Source organism: Diospyros lotus, chromosome 6 (assembly GCF_014633365.1).
Source record: "Diospyros lotus cultivar Yz01 chromosome 6, ASM1463336v1, whole genome shotgun sequence".
Lineage (NCBI taxonomy): Eukaryota > Viridiplantae > Streptophyta > Magnoliopsida > Ericales > Ebenaceae > Diospyros > Diospyros lotus.
In genome coordinates, this window is record NC_068343.1 from 9,957,937 (window position 1) to 9,980,128 (window position 22,192).

Here is a 22,192-nt window from a genome sequence, read left to right on the forward strand (position 1 = left end):
AAAATTTTATTTTATATTTCTATTTTATTTGCCTATGGCTGATTTTGTTATATTATTATAAGAGAGCATGATATTTATTTTTGAAATAACTACTTGTTGATGTTAACAAATAATTTTGAATGAATTTGGTAATAGGAATATTTTGATAAAAAAATCCTTATCTTAGTACTTATCATATGTATGAACAAACAGTGGCGGATCCAGGGGGGGCTGGCACGGGCTTCAGCCCGTGCCAGCCCCAACCAAAACATTATATAAATATTTAAATATATACATATACATATATACACAGTCCCTCAAATTGAAGCTCCAGCCCTCCCCTTGGATCCCCTCTGGATCCGCCCCTGTGAACAAATATATAGAAAGAAAAAATACAGTTACTAGTAGATTTTAAAAAATTTAACAAACAGTTTGATAGAAATCTTGAAATACTTTCTGGTCTTATTTTAACCGTTTTATATCTTGGTCTGAAAAGTATCCCAATCTTATCTTGATACCGATTCCTTTTAACAAACGCCCGTTACCAAATTGGGTTCGGATAGACAGAGACTTATGAACTGCTGATATTTAAACCGCCAGTTCACAGGTGAGGAGGAGAAGGAAAGGGGGGAAAAGATGGCGAGTCATCTCCGAGTTTTCTGCATTGGAACGGCTGATACGAAGTTTGATGAGCTCCGATTCCTCTCCGACTCCGTTCGATCCAGACTCAACAACTTTTCCGCACAATCTTCCCCCCAGGTACCCACTTTTTCACATCTGATCATTTTGATAACCACCCGGTTTACGAGCAATCTTTGCTAGATTAATCGGTAATCCCTGTTTAAATTGTACATGCAAGACCACGAGAGATGTTTTTGTCTGACTGATCCTGGATAAGTCGTTTGATTTTGTGACCACAGCTGATAAACCTACCTTGACTGACATTGCTACCTGGCATTTTTTGCTTCTTGCATTATATAGAACAAGAATTGTAGTAACCGTGTGTTGATGGTGCCGCCCAATCAACAGAGTTTCTTTTCATTCGTCTGCTGTAATTTTCATTTGTGTGGTTATTTTGCTTATCAAGGCATGATCAGAACTGTTCTTTTGAATTGGAATTTACTCCCAAGTGTTTCAGATGACAGATCATTCCTGTTTACCTGCGAGATTGCTAAACTATTCATGAAATGGACTTCTATGCAAATATACAGGTAGAGGTGACGGTGGTTGATGTTTCCACTGGGAAGAAGGAGATAGAGAGCTTTGGGGATTTTAGTTTTGTGTCGAGGAGGGATGTTCTTTCATTCTATTCTCAATCAGGGGACCACTCTGCCACCTCGCTTCCTGATGACAGGGGCAAAGCTATAGGCATAATGAGTAAAGCAATTGGGATTTTCCTAGAGAAAGTCCACAATGATCGTGCTTGTGCAGGAGCTATTGGACTTGGGGGTAGTGGAGGAACTGCTTTGCTATCATCTGCCTTCAAATCTCTTCCAATGGGAATACCAAAGGTCATTATATCAACGGTAGCTAGTGGTCAGACTGAACCTTATGTTGGAACATCAGATCTGGTATTGTTTCCTTCAGTTGTGGATATTTGTGGCATTAACAGTGTAAGTAGAGTTGTCCTGTCAAATGCTGGGGCTGCTTTTTCTGGAATGGTGATAGGAAGGCTTCAAGAGTCTTCTTCTCTCAAGAATGATAAGTTCACAGTTGGCATAACCATGTTTGGGGTTACAACTCCTTGTGTAAATGCTGTTAAAGAAAGACTGGTTAAAGAAGGCTATGAGACCCTAGTTTTTCATGCCACTGGTGTTGGGGGCAGGGCTATGGAGGATCTAGTTAGAGCGGGCTTCATAAAGGTACATCTGCATATTGACATTTGTTTGGAACTTGCGAGCTCAATTCGAATTGTTGATGTCTATCACTTTTGGGAAATTATTTTTTTCCCCACTGAAACTGGAGCTTGTTGAAGTTTCTGCTTACACTACTACCTTTTTTTCATATACCTAATTGTAAGTGGGAATGCTTAAATGAAAATGTTTGGAACTATGGATCAAACTGAGAAGGTTATTTAAGTAAAGTTTTTGGTTAAAAAAATGATTGCAGATCCTGCTACTTGATTGCTAGATGATCACATGCTTTCCCATTCCATAACTGCAATATTTGCTCAGAGGCAACCAACTGTACTTGGATATAGAGCAGACTAGGAATTGAAGTAAAACTCTGCTGAAGTAGACTGGTTGATAACTAGATAACCTTGGTTAGTTGTTTCTTGCATTACTTCTCCGTTCATGTATAGCTCACTGTTTATTTGCTCCCTTGTTTTTATCACCACACCATCTTCTAAAGAAATCAGTAAGAAGACATACAAATTGAACGTAAAATTGTGTAGCATTCCTTTCATATTCTTGTGTATTTTTAATTGATAATGATTCCATGAGGTTTCACATGAGTTAAATAAGCATAACTCGCCCCACTTCTTGATGGACTTAAACCTTTATTCCACCTTAGAATTATTTTGCTTTGTCCAACTAGTTATATATTTAAATGTCTGCTCATTGTTGTCTACATATTCAGACATGCCTTATTTCTGTATTTATGTTCAGGGTGTTTTGGACATCACAACAACTGAAGTTGCAGATCATATTGTTGGTGGGATCATGGCTTGTGACTCTTCACGCTTTGATGCCATTTTGGAGAGGAATATCCCCATAGTTCTAAGTGTAGGAGCCTTGGATATGGTGAATTTTGGCCACATAAATACCATACCTTCTAATTTTCAGCAAAGAAAAATTCACAAACACAATGATCAGGTAATTTACAAGCAAAGAGCCTCGTACACTGGGGACACCATTTTTCTCTTTATCTCTCTCTCTCACTTCATTTGTGGCTCTTTTGAGGCTGAATTTTCTCCAAGCATATTCATTTGGAGTTTCTGTATAATACAATTTATCAAGCCTTAATCCTATTATATAGGTTCGGCTACATATATTCTAACTCAACAATCATTTCTATCTATGGTCTTATCCGGAGTTTTTATATAATAGAATCTTTTATTCATATTTGTTACCGGAACCCATCCACTGCTTGATTTTAGATAAAAGTTATTTTCTATCATTAGTGATATGTATATCTTGCTGGTGGGCTTTGGTGATGATAATTGCATCCTTTGCTGCATCGTTGGAGCAAAATGTCGACTAGATTCTCTGTACAGGCATAGTTGAATAATTGGGATGTGAATATTTTAAAGTGCATTATAGATCTATGCCATTTGCAGGTTTCTGTGATGCGAACTACAGCAGATGAAAACAAGAAATTTGCTGCTTTTATAGCAAACAAATTGAACAGGTCATCATCAAAGATCTGTGTTTGCCTCCCAGAGAAGGGAGTTTCTGGTTTGGATGCACCTGGGAAGCCCTTTTATGATCCTGAAGCTACTGGTGCTCTCATTAATGAATTAGAAAATCTTATTCAGACAAATAAAGATCGTAAGGTATCACAATTTCTCAGTTTTTATTACTGTTTCTCACTTTTTCTATTTGGTTGGTTTATTTTTAAATATATTTGGCTTTCATGTTTCTATCTATTCTTTATGACAAATTACAATCTGAAAGTAGGAGTTCTTGTTATTAACAGGTTAAGGTGGTTCCCTATCATATTAATGACCCAGAGTTCATAAACGAAGTGGTTAGCTCATTCTTAGAGATTTGTAGCGATTCCAGTGGCACCATTGATCAGCAAACTTCTGTGAAACCTAATCTTGACCTCGAAAAGGGGTCTGCTTCTGAGATGAGCATGTCAGGTCATGGCACAATTTCTTACAGCTTAAGTAACTTCCCCAATGCAAAGCCAGGTTATAATATGTTATATCTTTCAGTTTGCTTCAAATACAGTCCTTGAGATGACATGTTATCTGTTGAGCTTTAGCTACAGAGATATAAACGCTGAATTTCTGCTGGTTTTAGTGCCATGTGTGTGATCGAGTTCGTTATATGTATCAAAAGTTAATGACGGAGACACGTACTATATTTAAATTCGTATATATTGATTATAGATTGTGATGGAAAACCAACAATAATTTTAACTAAAAGATAATGGTGAAAAGTAGTATCACTTGACATACATAATGACTCATGTAGAGGGCACATACTTGTTCAATCTCATTGCTGTGTTCAACCAAGCAAGATAATTGTTAAACAAAGAAGCTTTTCTCTGACTTATTACTCTGTCCATGTACCAACTAAACTATATCCTGACAGGATTATAGACTTCCCCACATTCTTAGACAGTAATTACATCTTCTTCTTGCTGAAATAGTTGAATCACTGATAAGTACACAATACTTATAGGCTTCCCACATTCTTAGACAATAATTACACTTCAATGATCATGGGGCGCAATAGGCTTCATGGGATCTGTGCAGAAAGGCCTCGAACTATTTCTTTGATTTATATTCTGATGCTTGGTTTCCATTGAGTTCCATATAGTGTCCTACCCTAAAGAAAAAGAAAAAGAAAGAAAAATCACCACTTCCATATCTCTATGTGTAGCAATGAATTCTAGAGAACACGCCTTTATATGATCTGAAGAAGCAGAATAAAGAAAAACCTAATAGAAAAAAATAAGGTACTAAATGCACTGGAATTTGTACTAATTGATGTCTGGATGAACAATGGGGAGTGTATAATGGTGTAGTTGCATTGCTGAAATTTTGTCTGTCAAGTATAGACCAATTGAAGTACGTGGTTTGATTTGTGTTCCCAGCATTTATCTTCTGACATTTTGACATGTGAAACTGATTAAAACTTCTAACTTGCCAAGTTTGAGACAAGACATTGTTGTCTATGCAATTCAGATATTTAGTTTTATTTGTACAAACTACTTACTTTCGTTTTTTTCTTTTTTTCACAGAGACTTTGCGGAGAACAAGAGTCATAATACAGCAACTGAAAGATCAAATAAGAGCAGGCAAGCCCATTATAGGGGCAGGTGCTGGGACAGGCATATCGGCAAAGTTTGAGGAAGCTGGTGGTGTTGATCTGATAGTCTTGTATAATTCAGGACGCTTCCGAATGGCAGGAAGAGGTTCTTTAGCAGGTTTGCTACCTTTTGCAGATGCTAATGCAGTGGTGATTGATATGGCCAACGAAGTCTTGCCTGTAAGTGGCAATTGCTTTCTTATTTTGATTTCATTTGAACTTCTTTTTTTTTTTTTTTGGAACATGGGGTATCTGGACTTTCAGCCCAACTAATCTCCATGGGCCCATGCAAACTGCGCCACCTACATAAGCCAGGCAAAGCTCCACCACATGGCAGTGGAGCCTTGCAGCAACCACAGGAGGCACATAGTGCCTGCATAAACCCCACCACATAGTGTGATGGGCGGAGCATCACATCAACCACACACAACGCACAGGGCTGCACAGACCCCACCATGGATGGTGGCAGGGTGGCCTCATAAGAATCCAGCTAGGAAATGCCTTCCGCATGCGGTCAACAAGACCTGAACCTGCACCACGCAACCCCAAGATCATGGCAAGGACCAACTCTCGAACCTGCACCATGCAACCCCAAGATCATAGCAAGGACCAACTAAGACTGCCCCAAGGGGTTGATTTCATTTAAACTTCAGGGCCTATGGAATCGGTCCAAATGTGCCAACTGTCCTTGAATTTCAGAGCACTCATCTGAATCAATTCACCTGCAGTCAAGAAGAGATGGAATGCGTAAAATTTTCAATTGAAGAAGCAACTGAAAACCCAACAGCTGGCCTGTCCTGAATTGAGGAAAAAGTCCATAGGACACGTCAGTTTAAGTAACTTCCTATATGTCTGATTCAATAGGCTGAAGCAGAGAGACAAGTTAGTTAACATGTCCTGAACTTAGGGAGCTCAATATTATTAAATTTCTTTACAGTAATACTTGAAAGTTTTGGTGGACTCAAGGCAGAGGATCCTATGAATTGGATCAAAAGTTCTTATAGGTTTAAATGGAAGTTTGAAAAGCATATGCTGAATGTTCTCGGAGCTCACATTTTTAAGTTCCATAATATTGAAATTTTAAAGTGTAGGGTATTCAGGGAGAAGGTGAGCCTTGATGCAACGGTAAGGTTGGTCCATTGTGACCTGGAGGTCACAGGTTCAAGTCAAGAAACAGCCTCTTCCTAAGCAGGAGTAAGGTTGTGTACAATTGAACTTCCCCAGAGCTTGTAATGCAGGAGCTTTGTGCACAGGGTTCACCCTTTTTGGTGGTTAAGGGAAGAGGATCATGCAAATCAAATTAAATTTTTTATTATAAAACAAGTATTTAATTACTACACCATTTAAAACTATCATCTAATCATTGTTTTCTAGTTTTTTAAAATGATAATTTTGCATTTTTAGATTATAAATGTGTCAGATATTCTTGATGATTGTTGAGAACTATTAATTAAGAAATAAAATTGATCACAAAAATTTTTTGTGAATGTTATAAAGGAGAAAGACAAAAAAGGAAGGAGATGAAATTGCTGCCAGGGTTTAATTCTTCAATCCTCTGCTTATAATATGAAGACTTTTCATTGGTTAGCCAGGTTAATTTTAGAGATGAACTTTTAGATCATTTTTCTGTACTAATTCTGGATATTTGCTGGTGGTTTCAACTAATGTATATTGCTGTTCAAAATTTAATAGGTGGTGAAAAAGGTGCCAGTTCTTGCAGGTGTATGCGCCACTGATCCTTTTCGCCAAATGGATTTCTTTCTAAAGCAGTTGGAATCAATAGGATTTTATGGGGTTCAAAACTTTCCCACTGTAGGACTCTTTGATGGCAACTTTAGACAAAATCTGGAAGAAACGGGAATGGGATATGGGTAGGTCTGAGAATTCAGTGATATTTGGTTGAAACTATATGTGCTTCTCTAAATCAACAAGAAGAGAAAGTCTATTAAACGCTCATGTCCTGTTTTCTTATTCAGCTTGGAGCTTGAGATGATTGGAAAAGCTCATAAAATGGGCCTGTTAACAACCCCTTATGCCTTCAACCCAGATGAAGCCGTTGAAATGGCAAAAGCTGGTGCTGATATCATTGTAGCACACATGGGTCTTACAACTTCAGGGTCAATTGGTGCCAAAACAGCTGTGTCAATTGAAGAAAGTGTAGTTCGTGTTCAAGATATTGCTGATGCTGCTCATAGGATCAATCCAGATGCTATTGTGCTCTGTCATGGGGGTAACATCTGAAATACCTTTTATTATTTGGTAAAGTTCTGGTGGTCAAGAAATGCATAAGAAAATATCTATTTTCTGCTGGGGCAAAATGCCTATAGTTTCAAACTCAGGCAAATGAACTTCGGTGTCTAAATTATTGTTTAAATTATGTATATCACTTTTGAGGATTTCTGAACTGTTGTTTATTTGTAGTACAGCGAAACAAACTCAGAGCATGTCAGATGAATGATCTTCAGAGGATACAAGCTTTCAAAAAATAGACAATCGAAACAATCTTGTGCCAAGTCCTTATAGAAGTCTGGAAATCTACACTGGAAATTTTTTTTTAGGAAACCACTTAGCTCTAAATAGTGTTTTCCACGATTAACAATAGATCAACTTGACACTGGTTACTGTTAGATAAAATAAGTTTAATAAATTAGAATGTTTGTCCATGAACAATTTATTCCTTTTCTTTTCTATAATTTACAGGTCCAATATCTGGTCCAAAAGAGGCGGAATTTGTGCTAAAGAGAACCAGTGGAGTCCATGGATTCTATGGTGCATCAAGCATGGAGAGGCTACCTGTTGAACAAGCTATAACAGCCACAGTTCAACAATACAAATCAATTCCTTTGAAGTGAAATTCAGTGTTTGATGTTTCTGGTAATAAAAGCTAAGCCCTGAGCTATTATGTATGTCTTATTTCTCTTCTTTGTTCCATCTTTGTTTCTTGGATTAAGACAACATGATAGTCTGATGGTGAAGCTGAAACTATTACTTATTTGTACTGCGTGTTTCAATATTCATATAGAAGGCACTTTAATGAGTTTGCTACGGCACATCCTGCCACATCATCAACACAATTAAGCATCTACTTTTGTTTTGTTTTGTTTTCGTTTTTGGCCAAGTTTAAGCGTCTGCATTCACTAGACCAGTTTTATCTCTTTATTTAGGGGCCAGCCTTTCCTTGAAGGACTGTACTCATTTTTGTGTTTTATCATGCATGCCGCAACTACAGTACCCATCTGCTGTTTGGAACCATCGAAATGAGAGTAAAAACAGCTATTTCAGTAGTGTTTAATGTGTTACCATGCCCACTATAGCTATTTTGAGTTTATTATTCATTCCAAGAATTCAGTTGCCCAAAAGTTATCCCAGGTCTACTTGTTTCTTTCTCTGTTCAATCTACACGTAATGGCTACCATTCTTTTGTTAAGGAGACTACATATTGAGCTCACGGGCTGAGCCTACGTTGGATACGGGCACACAAACCTTGCCCAGGTTTGGTGGCTTGGGATCATTAAATGTGACCTAGCTCGATCCATCATCTTCAAATTCGATATTACTCTGTTAAAGGTCTGATATTGTCTACAAAATGTCTTAGGCTAATGAGTATAGAGCATTCATAATTCAGCAATTTCTTCACAATGAGATAGATTTACAGGATCGGAGATTTCCCTAGTCTTTTTCAAGCTAAGGGCGATAAAGTGATTGGGCAGCCGCTCCTCAATCTAGGAATATGAGCTTTCCTCTCTAGAGATGCATCAAGATCATCAACTCTCCACCTACGGAAAATTGTAAGCGAAGTTCAAAGTTCAATTTACAGCAGCAGAAAACAAATTGTAGAAGACGACAATGGAGCTTCTATGTTATTGATCCGACTCACTTGTATCCACTGGCGAGTCGGTGCAAGAACACCAGCATCGTGACTTTAGCCATGTTCATTCCCAGGCATGTTCTTGGCCCTGACCCAAATGGTATAAAACTGTATGGTTTCTGCATTTCCTGCATACACATGAAACATTTTAAGCTTTGCATCGTTGACGTAAAAAATTGAACCCGAAGAATGTTCTCGGTGTGATACTGGAAAGGAGAAATTCGAAGCAGAGAAAAAACTTGTTACATCAAATCTTGAAGGGTTGAATTGCATAGGGTCCTTGTAGAGTTCTGGGTCGTAGTGAATGCAAGTTGCATCTACATTTACATGCCATCCTTTCTTTATTCTAAAACCTGGAATCACAATGAATAAAGTTGAATCATTTGCAACAAAAATTCATGATATATTATCAGAAGAGAATCATAGACTGGGAATCCCCCTGCCAGAACTCGCCTTCGATTGTGCAGTCATCAAGTGCAACACGGGGATACCACAGTAAGACATTTGACATTCTTAGTGTCTCTTTGACAACCTGAAAATTGCATGGAAGTGAACGTTTGAATTATTTCATCTCAAAGTCTAGTGTAAAGGTTGAGAATATCGTTACGTTAGTTTCCACATCTTCAGATTTCTAACCTTTAAGCCATATGACATGCTGTTAAGATCTTCAAGGGTGAGCAAGTACCCACGAGGCTTGCTTTGGAGTAAAGCCAGCTGTTCTTCCTGCACGGATTAGAACGAACTCGACTTTAAGACAGTGAACATCCATCGATATTGCGAAAGCCGTTGGAAAATTAAATAATATGTTAAAAGATATGCGACGCAAAATATGTATCACCCAAGAAACCGAAGATCCTAGATGGTTATAGTAGATCACTGAATATGGAATCGGATTTGAAACCACCTTGATGAGATACATCTACTGGGTGAGAACGTGACTAACTGTCCACTTTCTTTTCTCAATTAGATACGTGACTAACCGTCCACTTTCTTTTCTCAATAAGATAGTGGAGACCTAGCCCTCAACTTCATATAGAGTCCCAGACGGTCCCCCATCGCAATTCCATGGCCCCCGCTAAAAACAAATTCAAATCTTTAACACCTTTTATTTTTTGAGTATTGGCCCATTTTATAGAATTACCATGGTTCTCATTTATGTTGCACTGAAATGAAAATAAAAAATAGATATAATAAAAATAAAAAATAATATGAAATAAAAATAAAAAATAATATATTTTTTTAAAAAACTAAAAAACAGAAATACGAATAAATATATAAATAAAAATATATAAAAGTTTTTGGTAAATATAATTTTTAATATAAAAATTATAAAATAATTATTTAATTAAAAATAAATATAAATTCTATCATTCATTTAAACAAATATAAGGATAAGTTACTTGTGTTTCTAACTGATCGTTGGCACAGTAGAAACAAAATTATTTTCATCTTTAAAGCGACTATGGAATATAAATAGGTTTTCAAATCTAATATTTTAAAATTACAAAACGGTTTTAAAATATTTTTAAAATTATAAAAACAACACAAAAATATGTTTTTGGTATTTCTTGACATTTCTAGGAAGAGAACATTTTAAAAATGTTGAAATGGTACCATTTAATATTTTTGTGCATCAAAGACTCATAAATAGACCAATAAACCTAAGCGGCTAAGCCTATTTAAAATATAACCCACACCCAGAAAAAAACCTAACATAATAATACAAGTGTAACAAAGAAAGGATAGAAAAAAATGCAGTGAGTAGATCTCCCAAGTTACAAACAATAGAGAGAGGATAAAAAAAAGATTCTTACCCTGAGCTTGTCTTGGACATCTCTATTTTCATCAATGAACTTGACACTCCACATCATTGCAGCAGCAGTGGTGGTCTGTCCAGCAATTATCAACGTCAACAAGTTGTCCATTATTTCTGAGTTGTCGAGCTTTTCATTAGCTGGGTATGAATCTCTCTGTAACATGGACTGAAGGAAATCTTCCGGTGATTCCTTCCCACTCCTCCGACAAGAAATCATGTCCCTAAATGTTTCCATTAGCCTGTTTCTTGCCTACAAAGGATCTCCAAAATCAACTACGCCACAGTAGCAAAATCCAGAACTGCTAATTTGCAAGCGAGAAAGTCGTTTTCATTGGCTGTGCAGCCATGAATCCTACCTTGATGCCTTTGTAGTATCTGGTTCCGGGAATCATGACAGGAAACGATAACATGGCATCGGAAACAGCGGTGCAGTCCCTCTCAATTTGCCGGAGCAACGAAGCATCTGTGATGCTCATCAGCATATTGCACATTGCATCAAATGCTATCTGCAAATTAGACATTATCCGTTGAGGTTTTGGAATCTGATGAGCTTATTGTCTAGCCCCAGTGAACCTGCTCAAATTAGTTGCCAGATGCATCTTGTTTCTTCATGTCCCGTTGTTTCATTCTATTGGTTGTTTAGTTACAGGACCATACCATTTAGCAATATCAGCAGAGCTTTTCAAATGTCATAAAGAACGACGAATAATTGACACAGTTTGTGCATTTCCCGTACAATTTTCCTGTTTGTATAACAGTCTTATCCACGTCTAGTAATTACTACATATACACATTCACTGGCCATATGCAATAAAACAGCAGCAAAGAGCATTAAATAGAACAGGGATGGTACCTTCATATTGAAGTCAAGCACCGCAAAACTTTTCCCATCTTCTCCTAGTTTCTTCAGCCTTTCACACAGCATGGAGTCAAATTTCTGAACAAACTTGGATAAAGAATTCATTGAAAATGGATCAGATAGAAGACGCCTAATCCTTCTGTGACTCTCTTGGGGAGCACATAGCAGGCTCTTCTTTCCAACTGCATCTGCCATTGATTTAACGTATCCCTTGTTGAACAGCGCAAAGTCATTAGCAAATATAGTTCTTGCACCCTCGGTTGTTGGAACAAACACGTGAATCTTCCCGAATATCCTCGTTCTGAACCACTTCCCATACCTGAATTCAGTTACCTAATCAGATCTACTAGCAATCGAAGTTAACATGATTGAATCACCGCATACACATTCCAGTCAATCAAGACGAAGAACTTGAAATTGGATCAAAATGATCATACACGTATATAGATACATCCATATATATACATATTAGCAAAATTCACCGGTCTCCTATTATTCAAATATGTTGGAAGAAGAACAGGAAATTAAGAGACGAGGAATAATTACTGACCATAATCGTCGCTGTCTAACAAAATCGTAGCATCCTTTGGTGCTATAAGTGGCTGCGAGAAACGACAAGGTTTCGTCCAGGAAAGGTAGCCCTCGCCAGCCTGGAATTACCTTGTTCGAACTGGTTTCTCTTCTCAGTGCCTTGGAGAGAGCGAGGGTTACTGCTATTGCGATCGCTGCAGCAAAGATAACATCATAGTAGTTCCGAACAAGGAAGAAAAACTCTTCTCTGAGTACATTAATCGACATCTTCAGCAAGCAAACAAGCTAAAGGAAGATGTAAAATATGTTGAATCTTATAGTTTACACAGAAGTCGACCGGCGACTTGAACGATCTGTCTTCTTCTACAACGTATCTGATGCTGCACGTAACACAAGTTAATGCGGAGCAGCCTGTGGTGTGGTGATTCCGATACTTAGTATTGCAAGATTCCGTCAGCTATAAGACAAACTCGGACTTTAAAAATGGATACCCTCCCCCCCCCCTCACCCCTGCTTCTTGCATTTTTGCCGACTTTCTCAGAAAATTACACACCATATATAGTTTATGTGCCGAGTTTAGTGTTTCAGTTGTTGTGATAAACGCTACAGAGATCATGGATGCTTCCACTCGATCGTGATCTCCTCTATTATTATTATTATTATGTCCAACGATCAGAACAATGAACATTCCGAGCTACTGAAAAATTCACTTAAAAAACAAACATTTTAAGTTCAATCATCAATCACTAATTAAACACCACCGAGGTGGTAGCCAATTGGTAGGAAGGTTTCTCTTAGCTTGTTCTATTGGGTCAAGTATTCCACTACTCTTAAACACACAATTTATTTACGAAAATTAGACCCTGATTCATGTGGTGTAGATTTCCAAACCTACTATAAAAAAAATTAAAATAATAGATTATGTAATTCTAAATTTAAATTTTTTATATTTATAATTTATTAGTTATATACACATTTGTCGCAAATTCACAATAACAATCAATAAATCTCAAATAATTTATATCTCCTACACAAAAAAATCATAATATATAAATAAATATATATCTAATACACAAATTTTAAAGTTCAAATTCTAAATATTTATATAAATAGTATTAAAAGTAGAGTTAGATTATATAAATAGTATTAAATTTTTCAAATTTTAATTTCTATATCCAACGTTTTAATTTTTATTCTGAAAGTAGAATTTTTTGTATATTAAAGAATATTTATATATCTCACTCATTAAGTAAATAATATATATTTTTATAAATTTATTTTTAAAATAAGTATAAAAATGGGTCGGCCCGTTAGACCTGTAAAATTCAACTCGGCTTGCAAATTATGAGTCCGATTTAGCCTACTCCAACGGGGCTCGTGGCCAAGTCAGGCCGTAGGTTTAGTTTACAAGTTTGCTCAACCTCGACACATCTTATAAATGAGTCGGGCTGACCCGACTCGCTTATAAGGGCCAAATGGGCAAGGCCCAGTCAAGCTGGCTTAACCCGTTTTACATGCTGATGCAAGAAATAAGTAGGCATTAATTCTTAATTAACAGGTAATAATTTAATAAAACTGTATTATATGCTTATATAAACTAATAATTAATAATTTAAAATTATAAACAAATTGTTTTAAAGCTATTTTTTAGCAACGCTCCTATTGTTTTAACCTAAAATGTTTAATATTAAAAGATAATTTTTATATGAAAATATTTTACACAAAAAAAAATAATTTTTATCTTATTTTGTAACGTTTGTCCTGTATTTTAAAATTTAAAAAAAATAAATTTGTACTTACAAATGCATACAAATACTAATTTTGCATGTGTACATAAGATTGTATCTGGAAATAATATTTGATTTGCATATTTTTCAAAAAAAAAAAAAAAAACTTTTGGTCAATATTTATGAAATTTTTTATAAACATTTAAGTTTAATCTTATTTTTATATAAAATTTCAGCCGCTATTTAATTTTGTAACACATTTTATATAAAACTCGTTACATCGTATTAGTTGGTGGGCCAGGCCCTTAGAGCTCCGTGTTCATGGTTGGTCTGGGCCCTGGTTAGCCCATAGGCCACGGGTGGTTATCAAGAGACAGACACAATATCAAAACGGTCTGTTTACCAAGAAAAGAAAACAAAAGGAAAAAGAAAAAGAGGGAAACGGCCTGTTTGGCAGTGAGATTAGAAGCTAAAAAAACCCACTTTCTCAGAATAAGTACGATTTTGTGACTTTTTTTAAAAAGAGATTAGCTAATATTTAAAGAACATTGTTATTTCTAACAGCCAAAATGTTCATTTTTAAAAAAAAAAAATAACTTTTATGATAGCAGTTGATTTTCATGACAATAAAAACAAAATTAAGCAATAAAAGACTAGAATGTCCAACCAAACACAAGCCAAACTGTGCGCAAGTAGGCTAGCTAGCAGGACGCGCTGTTATTTTTCAGTGGAAGACAAGGACAGACGCAGTTTTGACACACAGAATAGAAAATGATCACGATTGAACGTTATCACGCATCCGCGGTCCAAAACGAAAAGACGGTCTGACCAGTAGCATGTGACACGTGGAATTCTGTGTGAATCAGTAAGGACCACCTTGCAAAGTTGAATTTTATTTTTTTTGAGTGGTCGATTGCCAGGTAGTTTCGTGGGAGAAGGGCGAAGAAAAGAACCTTTAATTTTCATTTCTTAAAAAATTTCAATTGATAAAAAGGCGAATTCAGCCGCTTTTTGCTCATCTCCTTGTCAATAATGTTTGCGTCTTCATCTGGTGGTCACACTTTAGAGTGCCTAATAATTAGATGGTCAAATTAATTGCAAAAAGATTTAATTATCTAGTGGTCACACATTATGGTACGGGCCTTACATGGCTCAATAACAACTAATTAAACTAGGGATGCCAATTTATAATTAATAACTCCAATTAGACCAAGTTTGCAATAGCTAGATATCCCTACGTACGTCCTATTCATAAATCACAAATAAATTGATTAAAATTTATAATTACAAAACTCAATATTCATCTTGTATTTTTTCTCATCTTATTTTTTTTCTTCAACAAGTGGTATCAGACCTTTTGGTTATCTACCGCCTAGTACGCAAAGGATATGTCAAGTATGATGAAGTTTGATTTCGAAAAGTTTGATGGGAAGATTAATTTTGACTTGTGACAAATACAAGTCAAGAATATTTTGATCAAATACAGGTTATACAAGGTGTTGAAAGACAAACCAACACTACAACAAATTTTGGATTAAGAGGCATTTAAAAATATCTTAATAGATAGTTTATTGGGGCATTTTAATTATTAGGGCACTAATAATAATGTTGTGTGTAATTGTGTCCAAAAAATGTATTGAGATACTTACAAATGCCTAAAAAATGACTATAAATTTAAATTTGTTGCGACACTTAAAAATGTCTTAAAAATTACTATAAATTTATTCTTCACATCCCCATAAGGCCTTCTCTTAACTCCAACTTACCCCTCCCCTTAGCTCAAACCCTAAACCTTTCATTTTTTTTGCACGCGAGTAACCACTTAATCTACACATTATCTTATTTATATACGTGACTATATTAATTTTATAATATATCTAAGTTTCATTAAAATTATTCTATTGGGGCACTTAAGATTTGTCTATTATGGCACTTCATCGTCGTGCCTCATTATAATTATTTTATTAAGGCACTTATTTAAATTGTCTTAAAATGATATTTTATATGACACTTAGATTTGTTTATTATGGCACTTAATTGTTGTGTCTCATTAAAGTTATTATATTCGGGTACTTCTTTAGATTGTACCTTAAAATGGTATTTCAGAGGGCATTTCTTTAAAAAATACCCTAAAAAAGATGCATCAACAATTCATTTTTGTTATAGTGCAACCCCTGAAGACTCTGAAAATCTGGTAGAGTAAGTCTGGTAAATAGCTCCAAAGATTGTGAAGCTGGAAGTTCGTCTCTTAATTTTGTGGGAGATGAAGATGTTCTCTAAAGAGATGGATACATTCTCATGGCATGCCGCTAGACTACTAAAGTTGCCATGAAAGAGGATGTGATACTTCTAGTGGATCCACAAGTTTGCACATGAGCATTGGCTTGGTGACTATGTAAGGTGTGTGGTGGAAAAGATGTCGATGGCTAAAGAGCTCCCAAGGAAGCCAGGCATGGGGGTTGCACCGTAATTTTTCAACAAGATATTTTGTGACATTGTGTCATGAAAATCTTAGGGTGGTATGTGCCTAAGTGGTTGAACCTTTTATGGTGGGGTACGATGATCTTGGCAATTGAGATCATGGTGATTATCGGTAATAGATGGGTATGGTTCTTGTCGAATAATGGACCTATGTTTTTAGGAATTCTCGCTGAGGTGGTGATTTGTTAGAATTTCAGCGAGAAATCATAATTAATCTTGAAGATTATTTTATATTCCTAATATTGATTTTTTGTTTAGTGTGTAATCATATTTTATAGTCAAATGTTAATTGTTGCTAGACAAATAAACCTTACTCTTAACGAACAAGGAAACTAGTATATAAATAGAATGCTTGGCATTCAAAGTGAGTAAATTAATTGTGAGAGACTAGCGAGAGATAGGAATTAGGTGTAATTGAGACTTAGGTTTAGAGAGAGAATATGGAGTTTTATAATTGTAAACTTTACCATATAGTAATTTTTTTTCTTTGTCGTCCTAATGATCACAGTTTTTCTCTTTTAAGGTTTTTCACATAAAAATCTTTTGTATTTGAGTGTGATTAGATCGTTTTGTAATTTTTTTCATCTTATTTTTTTCCTTCAACAAATTGGATTAGTTGATTTACTCCATCTCCATCACCATCAAAACAAAAATTTAGGAGGAGTTAATGATGGAGATAAATTGAGCTTAAAGTTTTGCTAATTCATTTCTTCTTTTTCTTTTTGGGATGCCCTCATTTGCGAGGTTCTCGCTACTCAATCCTACGATTTTGACAGGAGAGGTAAATTTGAGTCTGATTCACAGTGACTACATAAGGAGTGAATTTGAATATGAAAACTTAGGCCACCCACCACTCCCTACTGACTATCCGGCAATGCCAGGGGACTTCTTCTCACTACAAGAAACAAGATTTTTAGTGGAGGCCAGGGTTGTCACTAAAAGTCCAAAAAGTCGTCACTAAAAGTATTAGTGGCGACCAGACAAACCGTCACAAGTCGACACTAATACCCTCGTCACTAATATTAACCCATTAGTGATAGCCATATGCGATTGTCACTAAAGAAGATTTTTTTGTGGCGTTTCTAGTTGTCACTAAAATATCCATATTAGTGAGGATTAAAGGTGGTCGTCACTAAAAATGTCACTTTTAGTTACAAACATAATATGATCCTCACTATTGTTTTAAATTATCAGTGACAACACAAGATAACCCTCACTAAATTGTCATCACTAAAACTTTTATTTTAGTGACGACCAGTCTTGGCCATCACTAAAGCCTTTCTCTTAGTGACACACTAGTGACGCATTACAAAAAAACTGTTGTTTAGAGATGAATTTTCAGTTTAAGACAAATTTTGAGACAGATTTTAATCCGTCGCAAAAATGCTCATCGCAAAATTTGAAACGGATTTTTCATCTCAAATTTGAGACAGATTTTTCTACCAGATCGATTTTTTTTGTAATTTAATAGGGATTTTGAGACGGGTTTTTTCGTCTCTAAATCCGTTTCAAATATAAATAAAATTAAAAAATATATTTTTTAAAAAAGAATTCAAAATTCAACTTGATAAACATAATATACAAACTAAAAAAAATCATCCATACAATACAATAAATCTATAAAGTAATACACATCATCCATAAATATTAAAAATACATTATAAAATCTATTATCCATACTAATAACACGTCCATAAATAGTAAAAATACATAATAAATTCTATCACCTATACAAATAACGGATCCTCTTAGTAAAAATTAACATAATATGAAAATTTAGCTCCAAGAGTATTTCTTTCTCTGCATAAGTATGCCAAGAACCTAAAAAACAAAAGTAAATGAAAAATCAAACAAATTAGTCTAATTTATTTCAATATGAAAGATTTATAATAATTCGAATAAAGAAAATTAATTTCAACATACTACGTAATTGAAGAATTATATTAGGATGACAAAAAAAAAATAAAAATGCATTCAAATCACTTACCATGAGAAATTATTCAATAGAGTCAAAATCACATAGACTTCAGACTATTTTTTAGCATACATCCAGCTTTTATCCATAACATAGGACACTTTCTAAATCACATAAAAAATAAAATTAAATTAAGAATAAAGCAATATCCTCAGACATAAATTATAATTTGTGATATAAAGCTAATGTGGACCAAGGACAAATAGTAACAAATCAATTGTTCAAAAGCATATAACAATAAACTTTCACGTAGAATCTAGGAGAGACTCTACCAAGTTAGAGAAAAATAAGTGTATTTCTAATCTGTAATCAATTATCCTGAAAATGTTAGATTACGTTCTCTTTATTTTTTAATTTTCAGTTTTGAGTTTTAAATTCATTTTTAGTTTTTTGTTTTGGTAGTTTATTTTTATAAAATTGAAAATGCGTTCTCTTTGTCATTTTGAAAAACTCTTTCTCAAAACAAAAAATTAGAAAGTGCGTTCTGTTTGAAATTTTGAAAATAAATTTTTAATAATATTTTATTCAATAAATTTGATTATTCAGTAAATTAAAAATATTTAATATTAATATATTATTAAAAATATATACATTTTAAAGTTAATGAATTTTGTAATATTTTTTCCCATTACAATAATAAAATATAAATAAATAAATATGTTTTGAGTTTAGAGTTTAGAGTTTGTTTTCGATGAAAACATTCAAAATAATTTTTTGTTATTTTGAGTTTTCTTTACAATTTTTTTTATTTTCAAAAATACATTTTTAAAAACAGTAAAGAGAACACGTTTTTAATATTTTAGAAAATTGAAAACTAAAAATGACTTGAAAACAGTAAAGAGAATGCAACCTTAATTTCTCATTGATCATCAACAAGAAATACTTGTAACACCATAAGAAAAGAAAATAAACTTAGGCAAGCAAAATTAAAATAGAAATAGAAATAAAAAATTTTATCTCTCTACTGAAAATTCCTCAAACTAATCCCTAAATTATGGCCCTCATGAATTATATACTTCCATTAGATTAATGTTGAAGTTAGTATATGTAAAGCCCCACTTTTCCCTAAGCGTGCGTTAACTCGAGATTTCGGAATTTTTTTTTTTTTCCAAAATCAAACACAACATAAATCTCTCGATATTCAGACTCTCATTATAATCATTTCCCGACAATCCCGATTGTACCTTCTTACCATATCAAAATTTAATAATAAATAAACTAAGACAGGTATTAACAATCACATCAGCGGAAGCAAGATCGAAACCTCAATGATATATAACCGACAATTCCTTTACAATATCCAAAATCGATGTTTCACATGAAAATATCAAAATATTACACAACCTCTAAACATCGTAATCATAGACAAAACCTACGAAGACATGGCAGCTACATCTCGATGACGTTCTTTCTCTTGGCACCACTGCTTTCACCTGGAACGTTTGAATATTCCAGGAACATAGTCCAAATTAGATGCTGAATCATCTAAGTGAGAGTTCAAAAACGTTTTCATGCAGATATGAAAAATCATATACAAAATCGATAAATCCCGACATGCACCAGCCTAAGAGAATCCCACATAGCACTTAACCCTAACCGGGGAAAATGCAATCTCTTTAAAGGCGACACGACCACTTCGGCCCATTGGCAAGACAATCCTGCTTAAGAGGGACAACCTCGACATATGAACCCGAGAATCACCCCATTGTCATTGTTAGGCTTTACGCTCAAACTCAAAAGCATTCCAAAACCCAACGCAACCCTAGCCCCAAGAGTGTTACATCAGCACTATCCTCGGAATCGATGTCGCCTCGGCATTAATGCTATTGCTCAAAGGATCCTGGGGTGGTGTCCACTCGCAGCCCCGCCACTTGAGCCAACAACCGGGGTGGTGTCCACTCTCAGCCCCGCCACTTGGGTCTCGTAGGGTGAAGTCCGTCTCAGCCCCGTCCCAAGTGGGTCACCTAGCATTAATCCTAGGTACGCATCCCGAGTGCTATCACTCTGGGCTACGTCACAGGTTACCAACCCACGCCCCACATGGACGACACAAAACAAGCCAATGCCGAAAAATCATAACATGCATAAAAATCAACATCTCAATGTATGCAATTTACCGTACGAAATTCAATGCATGTGTAAATAACTGTTTGAACAACCATAATAAACCAAGCCATAAGAATGAACATTCACAGTAAACCATCCACATGTCACTTAAAGTCTTTGTGGGTAGAACTACTCTCAAGTCAAAACAAAGTTGGGGGCGAACACTCACCTTGTAACTCAACTTTCTTGAAGAGCGCGAGTCGCCTCTATTTGCGTGCCCGTCTCGATTTGCGTGCCTGACCTCGATTCTCGCGCCCGACGCTCTTATACTTCAACCTCAAGCTTCAACGATACCCTAGACACCACGTTTGTTCAAAATCATATCAATATCTATTTTTCCAATTTTCCATAATTTCTTCCTATTTTCTTTATATTTCTCCTAAAAAATTCTAATAAATGCCTACTCAAGGTTTTTCCTCGATTTTTCTTCACAACAATTCATGAATAAATATTTCCTAACTCCCAGAATTTTCTAAAAAATTTTCGATACCTCCTCCTATTTTCATAAGCCTTATTTACTTTGAAAATTACAAAATGACCATTTTCTTCAACATTTTTCAAAATTTTCTTCCACCATAATTTTTATTTTATTTTTCTCGAAATAATAAAAAAAATTGAAAAATTACCTGGGCCCTCACGCGCGGGCGAGTGGCTGACAGAAAAGGCTGGCGCGTGGCAGTCACGCGCCACCATCTTCTACCTTGAGCCGGCTGCCGGCGTTGCTCCGATCACCTCGAAACCGGAACACTCCGGAAGCCCTTGAGAACTATCCCCACCGGTTTTAGGCTGAAAGGCCACCAGAAAGCCCTCCAAATGGCTGGTTACAAGCGACGGTAGGCGGTCCGCCTAGCCATTTCCGGCCACCTTCGAAATACCCTCAAAACACCTCGAAACCTCACCAAAATTTCCAGAAACGCTCCTCTCGCCTCAAGGATCAAAAGCCCCTTATTGGCTTCCCTCGATTCGCTCTTAAACTTGAGCGATTTGGTGCTTCAAATTCGGCTGAAACCTTTGGCTATTTATAGCCCAAATCCGACCCCACGTGGCCGATTTCCGGCCAAAGCTTCTTCCTCACGCCTCCTAGGCCACCCTAGGCCACTCCCCAATCGATCCTAAGCTGCCAAATGGCTGGATTTTCTGGCCAAAATCTCGGCCAGATCTGCCATCTCTGAGCAATTTTCTGAAAATTGCACTTTAGCCCCTTGAAATTTCTCTTTTGCATTTTGGCCCTTAACCTCAAGCCCCTAATCTTTCTAACACCCTCACTAAGACCCTCAAGATTAGTACTTCTCGTTTCTCCCTTGAAATTTCTGAAAATTTACCGTTTTGACCTCCCTCGGGCATTTTTAGAAAATTACACTTAGGCCCGATTGATTGTTTTGACCTCAAATCCATTCGATTCTACCTGAAACCACTTAAGGGTTGTTCTACGCATCGAATACTAGTCCTTGACATTCTCCGTTGAATTTTTGAACATCGTTTATAACAATTCGGTAATACGACCTAATTGGCAGCTGTATTTTTGCTGTACCGAAAACTGTTCCCGATCTCATTTCTTTTATCACTAAAAATAATAATTTTAATTGCTCGTCGACACTATACCATTTTCCTTGGCTATCTAGAGTCCGAGGTACTCCCTCTGATTAATTCGGTCGTCCAACGCTGCGTTAGTGTGCCCTATAGTCTTATTTTTCCCAAAATTCTAATTATGCCCTTGATTAAATATTAATTTTTTATCCTCAAATTATTCTCGGGTGTTACAGTATAAAATTAGATACTTTGTGTCTCACGTGTAAATGAGAAAACGAAAAATTGGTGCCAATAACATTTACAGAGCATTCAGGGTAATCTTGTTCTTGGGGCTGAGA

At 35.7% G+C, this 22,192-nt stretch overlaps 2 protein-coding genes across 5 annotated transcripts; one reads left to right on the top strand and one right to left on the bottom strand.

The window, feature by feature from the left end:
- Nucleotides 1-539: 539 nt before the first annotated feature.
- On the top strand, nucleotides 540-9,081 carry LOC127804656 (toMV susceptible protein tm-1(GCR26)). 4 transcript variants are annotated; one of them, XR_008023706.1, is made up of 11 exons: nucleotides 540-738; nucleotides 1,191-1,841; nucleotides 2,589-2,795; nucleotides 3,260-3,475; nucleotides 3,619-3,835; nucleotides 4,894-5,141; nucleotides 6,654-6,832; nucleotides 6,938-7,191; nucleotides 7,662-7,835; nucleotides 8,390-8,528; nucleotides 8,617-9,081. XR_008023706.1 is itself a non-coding variant. In XM_052341564.1 (10 exons), exons 1-9 carry the CDS (start codon nucleotides 616-618, stop codon nucleotides 7,811-7,813), a joined length of 2,247 nt encoding a protein of 748 aa, XP_052197524.1. In that variant the 5' UTR covers nucleotides 540-615; the 3' UTR covers nucleotides 7,814-7,835; nucleotides 8,390-9,081. The 4 variants fall into 4 exon arrangements, 3 of the variants coding, with proteins under 3 accessions (XP_052197524.1, XP_052197523.1, XP_052197522.1); XM_052341564.1 differs by having other exon boundaries at nucleotides 8,390-9,081; XM_052341563.1 differs by lacking the exon at nucleotides 8,390-8,528.
- On the bottom strand, nucleotides 8,596-12,456 carry LOC127804658 (abscisic acid 8'-hydroxylase 3-like). The gene is made up of 9 exons (XM_052341565.1): nucleotides 12,055-12,456; nucleotides 11,499-11,823; nucleotides 11,002-11,151; nucleotides 10,644-10,895; nucleotides 9,466-9,552; nucleotides 9,283-9,361; nucleotides 9,076-9,182; nucleotides 8,839-8,957; nucleotides 8,596-8,737 (listed from the first exon to the last, which is right to left on the bottom strand). The coding sequence occupies exons 1-9, from the start codon at nucleotides 12,300-12,302 to the stop codon at nucleotides 8,641-8,643; spliced, it is 1,464 nt and encodes a 487-aa protein (XP_052197525.1). The 5' UTR covers nucleotides 12,303-12,456; the 3' UTR covers nucleotides 8,596-8,640.
- Between the last annotated feature and the right edge of the window lie 9,736 nt (nucleotides 12,457-22,192).